Source organism: Nannospalax galili, unplaced genomic scaffold (assembly GCF_000622305.1).
Source record: "Nannospalax galili isolate Female #2095 unplaced genomic scaffold, S.galili_v1.0 scaffold146, whole genome shotgun sequence".
Classification (NCBI taxonomy): Eukaryota; Metazoa; Chordata; class Mammalia; order Rodentia; family Spalacidae; genus Nannospalax; species Nannospalax galili.
This window is the reverse complement of record NW_008357929.1, coordinates 8,893,563-8,902,354: the sequence shown is the minus strand read 5'-3', so window position 1 is coordinate 8,902,354 and position 8,792 is coordinate 8,893,563. Positions and strand designations below refer to the sequence as shown.

The 8,792-nt window shown below is 48.5% G+C and overlaps 1 protein-coding gene across 4 annotated transcripts; it reads right to left on the bottom strand.

Annotated features, from left to right (window-relative positions):
* Nucleotides 1-378: 378 nt before the first annotated feature.
* Asgr1 (asialoglycoprotein receptor 1) lies at nucleotides 379-3,665 on the bottom strand. 4 transcript variants are annotated; one of them, XM_029557620.1, is made up of 9 exons: nucleotides 3,518-3,665; nucleotides 2,979-3,067; nucleotides 1,925-2,041; nucleotides 1,681-1,776; nucleotides 1,521-1,592; nucleotides 1,293-1,379; nucleotides 1,058-1,209; nucleotides 873-979; nucleotides 379-731 (listed from the first exon to the last, which is right to left on the bottom strand). In XM_029557620.1, exons 2-9 carry the CDS (start codon nucleotides 3,046-3,048, stop codon nucleotides 575-577), a joined length of 858 nt encoding a protein of 285 aa, XP_029413480.1. In that variant the 5' UTR covers nucleotides 3,049-3,067; nucleotides 3,518-3,665; the 3' UTR covers nucleotides 379-574. The 4 variants fall into 4 exon arrangements, with proteins under 4 accessions (XP_029413480.1, XP_029413479.1, XP_029413481.1 ...); XM_029557619.1 differs by lacking the exon at nucleotides 3,518-3,665 and adding an exon at nucleotides 3,158-3,273; XM_029557621.1 differs by lacking the exon at nucleotides 3,518-3,665 and adding an exon at nucleotides 3,183-3,273.
* Nucleotides 3,666-8,792: the final 5,127 nt, after the last annotated feature.

Sequence of the window (8,792 nt, the reverse complement as noted above, 5' to 3'; positions counted from 1 at the left end):
TGGTCCTGGTTGTCCTTATGTGCTTGGTGACTCTGAGTTGTGTATTCATGGCACTTATCACCTGTCTAGGAATGCCGTTTCTTTTTATTGTGGTGAATGCAACAGACCAGTGAGTTTCATTCAGAGTTTTTGAGGGACTCAACATTGGAGGGCTGCTGTTCTCTAGTGAGTGGTAGCCAAAAACAAGCCTATTTTACAACTGAGACTCAAAAAACAGAGTAACTTTCCCAAGCTCACATGCCTATGCACAGCAAAGCCAGGCTGCCAACCAGGCTATGTGATCCAAAGTCCCTTCAGTCTCCATAGTGCCACTGCTGGCCTTCCAAAGCCAACTAACCCACTCCTCATTCCCAACCCCCAATGACCAGACAACTCATGGTCATTTAAGTGTATTTCTCTTCTTTTATTCTAAAAAAAATTGACAGTAGTAAGCGTCACACTACACAAAGTGTCATGGGTTTCAATAACCTCCCCCCACCAACCAGGATACTACATTCTTCAAACATCATCCTTCCCAGTTCCAAACCCCAGCATCTCAAAGCATTAAGGAAATAAATTAAGGGGAAGGAGGCTCCTAGCTGGTCTTGTTCAGCTCTGTCTCACAGACCCAGCGGTAGGGCCTCTTGCAGATGTCATCATTCCAGCGACCATCTGGAGTGAAGTGGGCACAGTCCTCTCCTCCTCCAAGTCCATGCCCATACCAGTCATCTGGCTGCTCTGGGGCCCAGTTTCTACAGACAGAAGACAGCTGTGGGCCCCAAGGGCTCAGACTCTCCACCATGCTCCCAGGAGACCTCCAGACTTGGGGCCATAGGCTGGGAAGGTAGGTCAGTCTCCCAGGAGGGCACAAGCTGCCTAAGGCATACACTCACTTGAAGCTCTTCTCATAGTCAGTTCCGTCCACCCATCTCCAGGGCCCATTCTGGTCAGTTAAGCCAATCCAAGTGTTTATAGGACCCATGTGGTGCTGGACAAATTTCTGAGGAAAGAAAAAAAAGGAGCTGGTGACCTCTCCTTTACAGCAGCCAGCCTCCCATAAGAGCCACTGGGGCCTCACCTGCTCCTCCCAGGAGGTCACCACCACCAGGTGGGCATTCTCCAGCTGGCAGTACTTGTCAGACTCAAGCCAAGACCTCCCAGAGCTGGAGAACCAGTAGCAGCTGTCTTGGTACTCCATCCAGTTAATGGGGCAGCAGGTCCTTTCAGAGCCTGAGGTGGGAGGAAGGTGAAGGGCTGAGATGCTACAAAGAGGTGAGGGGCAGAAAAGTAGGGCTGGAGGCCCCACCCCTCACCATTGCCCTGAAGGACAGCCATCTGACAGCTCAAGCTTCGCAGGTCAGACACAAACTGTTTCATGTGGAGCAGCAAGCTGGAGTGATCTAGGAAGGCGGAGGGCAGAAGGGTGGGGGGGATAATGAGGTCAGTGTGAACACGGGAACAGCCAGTCACAGACACCCTGGCCAATGCTTTGATTTGGCCTGAGACACCACACACCCACACGCACACACATAGGATCCAACCTTCACTCAGTTCCCTCTGCTGTTTCTCCAGCTGGGACTCCAGCAACTTCATCTTTCTTCCCACACTGCCTCCTAGGGGAGAAACTTGTTCAGTGTCCTGACATCCCTACCACCCCTCAACCCAGCCCCATTCCCCAGCTCCAACCCTGGTTCCCCTCACCCTGGGTGCTCAGGGCCTTGACCTCGGCTTCAGTGCTCACAGTGAAGTTGTGGAAAGTCTCCTTCAAGACCAGCAGATCCCTCCGCAGTTGAGAGTCTTCGCAGAAGAGGATGTGGGTAGGGCAAAATGAGTGACCTGTGCCCCTCCCCAACTGCACCCACCATTCCCTCCACCACTGTCTTCCACAAACACTCAACACAAAACCCAAAGTTGCCCTCTTCTCTGCCCAACCCTGGTCACCCACTTTGGGATGCGATCACACAGGCTACCACCAGCAGCAGGAGACTGAGGCCCAGGGAGAACAGAAGGAGGCGGGATCCAGAGCACAGGCGCCGCAAGAGCGGCTTGGTGGAAGGCGGCCCTGCAACAGAGGATGTCAGGAGCTGAGACCCAGTCCAGCCCGGTGCAGCTCCCGGAGTCCTAGAAAGGGAGCAGACCAAACTTTCCAGTACACTAATAGGAACCATATAGATTAAGAAATGTGGGCAACTCTATAGGGCCGGAAGTAACCTAAGATGAAGAAGGAAGGGGTTATCTCGGAGGGGCTAAACTTTGACCTTCCCCTTGCACAGCCGAGGCTCTGTGTCTCTGCTGCCACCTCGTGGCATGATTGCGTTATTACAGATGATGACCCACCGAGTCCCCACCTGGGGAGTCATGGCTCCACCAGACTGTGGAAAAGTTTCTTCCACTCTCCGTGAATCCTGCGCGTCTTTGGCTGCATGCAGGGAGATAAGGCGAATCTTTCCCAACAAAGGAGAAAGGGACCCTTAACCCTGTCAACTGGAGTATGGGACTTTTCCATTTTTTCCTCTCCTACCTCTCCTTCATAAAAGCACACTGCCCACCTCTGATCCCCCAAGAGCTTTGTCTTTCCTCCGCTTAAACTAAAGCCCCTGCTTGAAGGACAGAAAAAAGTGGGGAGAGAAGATTGTTTTAGATACAGGATGCCTCATCCTCCAGCAGAGACCTCAACTGATGATACACCCTCCACCCCACACACACACACTGTCAAGACTGAAGAGGAAAGGGAGCCTAACCAGAAGAAATGGCCCCCATGCCTCAGATCCATCCCCTCCCTAGAGTCCAGGATGACAGGGTGAGGAAGCTTGGGCTACTGTAACTGAGGAAAGGGACTCTAGTCCTATACCCTGTACCCCACCCCCAGCAAGAGTAACTCAGCTTCCATTTTCTGTGTGATTGGGACAGAACCAGGGGTCAGCTGGGGAAAAACAGGGACTGGGGCTAAGGACCAAACACCATCAATGCTCTCCTTTCAGGTGAGATGTAGCCCTCACTTCTCCGGAGCTGATGATGGTCATTCTCCTCACTGTCCAAGTGCTGCAGATCTTGATACTCCTTTGTCATAATAGCACTGGAGCTGGACCTGGAGCATCAAGGCTGAGGTTAGGGCTGAGGCAGGGCCTAACCCGGGCAGGAGCTGGAACATGAGATCTGTTCTCTTTTTGCAACTTACTGGGAGACCCCAGTGGGAATGATACCTTCCTTCTTCCCTCCATCTGTTTCCAGGTCTAACATCCAAAATCTATCCTCTGGCCTGGTATGGTGGCACACACACATTTAATCCCAGCACTCAGGAGACAGAAGCAGATAGATATCTGTGAGTTTGAAGCCAGCCTGATCTACATAGCAAGATTCAGGCCATCCAGGGCAACATAGTGAGACCTGATCTCAAAAAAAAAAAAAAAAAAATCTATTCTCTGCCATTTTCTCACACACACACGCACACACACATACATACACGCACACAAATGATCCCCCTCCACCCACTCTCTTGGTTGCCTGCCACTCCCATAATTTCCCCCGTTTTACTTACTGAAGGTCCCTAGATGATATGCAGATCCCAGGCTAAGAGGGAGACTGAAGTCTGGAGAGTCAGGTTGGGTAGACAGGCCCGCACAATGAGAGAGGAGGGGACAGGGTCCATCCAAGGGCCCTATGTGTGTGTGCATGCTGAATCTGGCATCTCCAATGTCCAGGACTTTGAACCGTAAACAGAGGTGAAAATACATTTGGAACTTGGGGGCAGGGGGGCTGGAAGTGGAGGATGAGTGGCTACTACTGCTACTCTCTTCTCTTTCCCAGGGAAGGGGACTCTTCTGCACACACACACACACACACACACACACACACACAAATCACCTCCACCCTCTTTGCATGTTGTGGGGGAGGCAGGCCTAAAGGAATCAGAGTGAAGTTTTCTGTTTTCTCATGGTCCCTCCCCCTTTCATTTCTGAATTTCCCAGAATTGCCCATGTCTCTGACCAGGATCAAAAGCTTCAACAGATTCCCTGCTCTTACCCAATCCTGTACTGTGACCTTGGACATAATGGCTGCAGGCTGTAGCTTTCAGGGACTCAGCTCCAGGCTCCCCAGCCCTAACCTCACCCACTCACTCTCCTGCAGTCCTCCAAGCAGCATGGAAGCAACGTGAGGAGCTATCCTCCATTGGGATGGAGGCCAAGAAACCACTGACTGCAGTGCACCCCAGGGCTTCTCAAACATCCACTTTTCTCATCCCTAGAGCACAACTCACTCTACAGATGAAAGAGTTAAAGCCCTGGAAGACAAGAACTTGTCACAGCCACATGGCAGGGAAGTATGCAGAAGGACTGAAAAGTACATAGCCTGACAGGAGTCCTGTGTGCTGTATCCAGCATCTCACCCAGAACTGGGCTCTCATCTGGTCCACATGCCAGAGCCCCAAATCATCAGAGATGCTCAAATGTGATCCTTCACAGCCCTGGGGCCTTCAGAGAGGTCAGAATTCAAGTTGTGTTAACTCGGAAAGTGGGCAATATTAAAAATGTGAACAAGTCTCACATTAGGCTCCAAATGCGAAGTCCTATAAATTCTGCCTGACAAAATAACAAGGAAAAAACAAAACTTGAATTGTGAAAGTTTTAGCTTATACAAACTATATAGGGATATATTCCTTACATAAAATGTGATGGCTCTGTGTGCCCTTGTCTATCTATGTCCTGAAAAATCCTCGTGTTTACGTACACTGGGCCTGCCGCCAGTGATTTTGGTGACAATTGGGCCATTAATTTAACACTCTGATATTACCACTTACAGTCTAGTTTATTCAGGCAAACAAACCTACGCAGATTCTGTCTAAATAGTGGTTACACTCACAGAGGTAGTGACTGGTAGGGAGTAAAGTGGGATTTAGGAGTGAAGGAACATCTGGTTTCTTGATCTGGATGCTGGTGACATGGTAGTGTTCAGTTTGTAAAAATGCAGAATGCTCTAACCCTGGGATCTATGCATCTTTCTTTGTATACTGTCCTGGAAGAAGGCATTTTGAAATCTGATTTATACCCTATAGCCATGTTCCCCAAAGTTAATGATAGGAGAGCAGTGCTTGAGCTAGTACAAAATGGGAGGGTGAGGGGAGTTTAATTCATTTTTTTCTAAATAGAAATTTAGAGAAACATGTTTTATAATAATGCATCTATAATAGACCTGTACACTTGGATATGTATATTCATTATCTATTGTTACAAAATAATCACACCACAATTTACCAACTTAAACAATGAGCACAGATCATCTCATGCCATTTTTGAGGGTCAGAGTGCAGCTTAGCGCATTGGTTGTGGCTCAGAATGTCTCCTAAGAGTGCAGTCATGATTTCAGTCAGTGCTGTACTCATTGAAAGACTGAACCAGTCTGCTGGGCATGGTGGCTCATGTCTTTAATTCTAGCACTTGGGAGGCAGAAGCAGGTGGATCTCTGTGAGTTCAAGGCCAGCCTGGTCTACATAGTGAGTTTCAGGCCAGCTGGAGCTACAGGGAGACCTTGTCTCAAAAAAAAAAAAAAGAAAGACTGAACCAAAGCTGGACAATCAGCTTCCAAGGTGATTCACTCATATCACAGGCAAATTGCTCCTAGTTGCTGGTGGATATAGTCTGTATGTCACCACATGAGCCACATGGGCCTCTCCACATGACTGAGTGTCCTCATGACATAACTGCTGCCTTCCCTCCATTGTGAGTGACCCCAGGGCACAGGCCCTTTGTAGTCTACCCTGAGTAACAGTCCATCATTTCCAGCTGGTGTTACAGGTCAGCCCTCCTCAGGATGGGAAGGAACTGCACAGGAATGCAAGTCCCAAGAGGTGAGAATCCCTGGAACTATCTTGAATGACAAGTGGATACATACCAAGATAACATACTCAAAACATCTTACTAATAGTGCCATATGATCAATAAATTTTAAAACTGTGGCTATCAACTATGGGGACCATAAAGAATTGCAAGTTGGGCTGGAGATATAGCTCAGTGTAGAGTGGTTCAGTCCCCAGCACTGCTAAAAAGCAAAGTCAGTGTATGTAAGACAGTGGTGAAACCAGATCGATAAGATAAACAATGGCGTAGCCTTGGTGTGGAAGTCAGGTCAGAGGGTAGGTGGCCCAGAGGCAAGATCAGTCAAGAGGTATGCCTTTGAAGGGTGTACCACCATCTCTCTGCTTCCTGGCTGCCATGAGGTAAGCAGCCTTCTTTACCATAACCACTGAACACCCATGATGTTTTATCTAACCAACCATGAAACCTTTGAAACCATGAGCCAAAACAAATCTTTCCTTCTTTGTTTTCCCCAAATTCAAAAAAAAAAAAAAAAAAAAAAAACTAACATAAATGGAGTCCCTAGCAGATGAATCAGAGATCCAACTCCAAGGCTGCCAGCTGAGAGGTGGGGATGACCTTCAGGACTTCCTGAAATGCTCAAGAGTCAGGTTAGTCTACCAAGAAGAGAGAGGAATGAGTGACAAGGTCTCTCTGTAGCCCCAGCTGGTCTGGAACTCACTATGGAGACCAGACAGGTACATCTCTGTGTGTTTGAGGCCAGCCTGGTCTACATAGCAAGTTCTATGCCAGGAAGGACTACACAGTGAGGCTCTGTTTCAAGAGGGAGAGAGAGGGAGAGAGAGGGAGTGGGGGAGAGAGGGGGAGGGGAAAAGGTGAGGAGCGATGGAGCGTGTTCACTTCATACCCCACAAGATACGTGTTTGGTCCTGCCTATCCCTTGGAGAGCTTCTGTGGTGTGGCCCAAACTGAGGAAGGTGCTTGGAGACAGTCACTGAAGATGTTGCAGGGGCCTGGGGTGCAGCTCAGTGACAGGGCACTTGCCTGACATGGGAAGATCTGGGCTCAATCCTCAGTACAGGGGAGAGAGAGAGGAAGGAAGGAAGGAGGGAGGGAGGGAGGGAGGGGCTGGGAAGATGGTTCAGCAGTTAAGAGCACTGGCTCTTCTTGCAAAGGACCCCAACTCTGGAAAGTGAATCTTGTGGGGATAATTCTACTGGACAATCCAGAGGGTCACTAGTTTACAGGACACCACTTCAGTGATCTCTGCCTTGATTACTGGATGCAATACCCTCTCCAGAATCATTACCCCTAGGCCAATCTTGTTTGGTTTGGGTTTGGATTTTTTGGAGGTTTTTTGAAACAGGGTCTCCCTGTAGCCCCAATTGGCCTGGAACTGGAACTGACTATATAGACCAGGCTAACCTAGATCTCACAGAGATCCACCTGCCTCTGCCCCCTGCCCTGCAGTGCCACCACTCCTGGCTAGGTTGGTCTTTTGCATCCATCCCTCAGCTTTGCTCAGGGATGGCTACACGGACTGCTCTTTTGCAATTGTTCAATTTTTTTTTTAATGTGTATGAATGTATCGCCTGCATGCATGCAAATGTACCTATGTCGTGCAATACCCTCAGTCAGAAGAGGGTGTCAGATCCCTGGAACTGGGGTTACAGATGGCTATTAACCAGCATGTAGGTTCTGGGAATCAAACCTGGGTCCTCTGCAAGAGCAGCCAGTGCTCTTAACTGCTGAGCCATCGCTTCAGCTCCAGTTGTTCAGGATTTAACTGCAACGCTCAGGACCCTCCAGTTCAGCCATCCCCACTGCAGCCCCTGACAATCAGATGAACAGATGAGGGTGGTATCACAGCTAGTGCCAGCAATTAGCTTTATCTATCACCACTGGGGGCATAATGATAGGAGCAACCCAAACAGAGGAACATTAAGGATAGCTTTCTGGCTGTGCATAGTGGCACACCCTTTGAATCCCAACACTCTGGAGGCAGAGGCAGGCAAACCTGTGAGTCTGAGGTTGGCTTGGTCTACAGTTTTCCAGGACAGCCAGAGTAGGACATAGTGAGACCCTGTCTACAAAGCACTACTTTTCTGTATTAACAATCTGAGAAGCTTTTGTAAGGGCTTGGGGTCAAGAAAATCTGATTCCCTAAAAGAACTAAAATTCTCCTGTATAAAGGAGGAGGCAACAAGCCATTTCCCTTCTTGCCCTGGCTAGAAAGAGGCCCAGAAACCACGTTTGCCCCGCTATCTAGTGCATTCATTTTTCCTTTTTTACTGTAGCCCAGGCTGGCTTGGAATTGTGTAACCCAAGCTGGTTTCAAACTTGTAGCAATACCCCTGTCTCAGCCTCCCAAGTGCTGGGATTATAGTCCCAAACTTCACTTTTCCCACTCCTTTATGTGGTCACATTCTATTTTCCTACCCCTCATTATCTGCAAAGCTGCCTCAAATCTTTTCCTATAAAGCATAAAGAAATCCAGTGAATAAATATTCCTATAGCATTCCTCATCAGCAAACTCCTGAAAAGATTTCCTCCACAAGCCTATGAACATAAAGAATGTTTGTTCTACATAGCACACCGTTTTGATGGTTCAACCTGAAACTTTCAACTTTATAATATCAAGCAATATGCACCCAGTAGAAACTTTTTTTTGGGGGGGACAGGTTCATTCTACAATTCTGCCTAGGTAACCCAGGCAAACCTTGAACTCCTATCCTTTTACCTCAGCTCCCAAGTGCTGGGATTACAAGTATAAACCTCCATACTTGGAATTTTTATCACTTTTTATCATTTTGTGGGCTAGCAATATGCTGGATGACCTTTTTTTTTTTTTTTTGGTCTTTTTGAGACAGGGTCTCCCTATAAGCCCAGCTGGCCTGGAACTATGTAGACCAGCCTGGCCTTGAACTCACAGATCTGCCTGCCTCTGCCTCCCAAATGCTGGGACTACAGCATGCCCAGCTGCTGGGTGACTCTTGACAC

Excerpts from the sequence above, each read along its gene's own strand:
- Asgr1 (XM_029557619.1), bottom strand. The coding sequence starts at position 3,261 with ATGTGTGTGTGCCACCATACCAGGCCAGAGGATAGATTTTGGATGTTA. Across the intron at positions 1,210-1,292 it reads GGCTGTCCTTCAGGGCAATG|GCTCTGAAAGGACCTGCTGC; the intron begins GTGAGGGGTGGG and ends CTCCCACCTCAG. Across the intron at positions 732-872 it reads GACTATGAGAAGAGCTTCAA|AAACTGGGCCCCAGAGCAGC; the intron begins GTGAGTGTATGC and ends TTCTGTCTGTAG.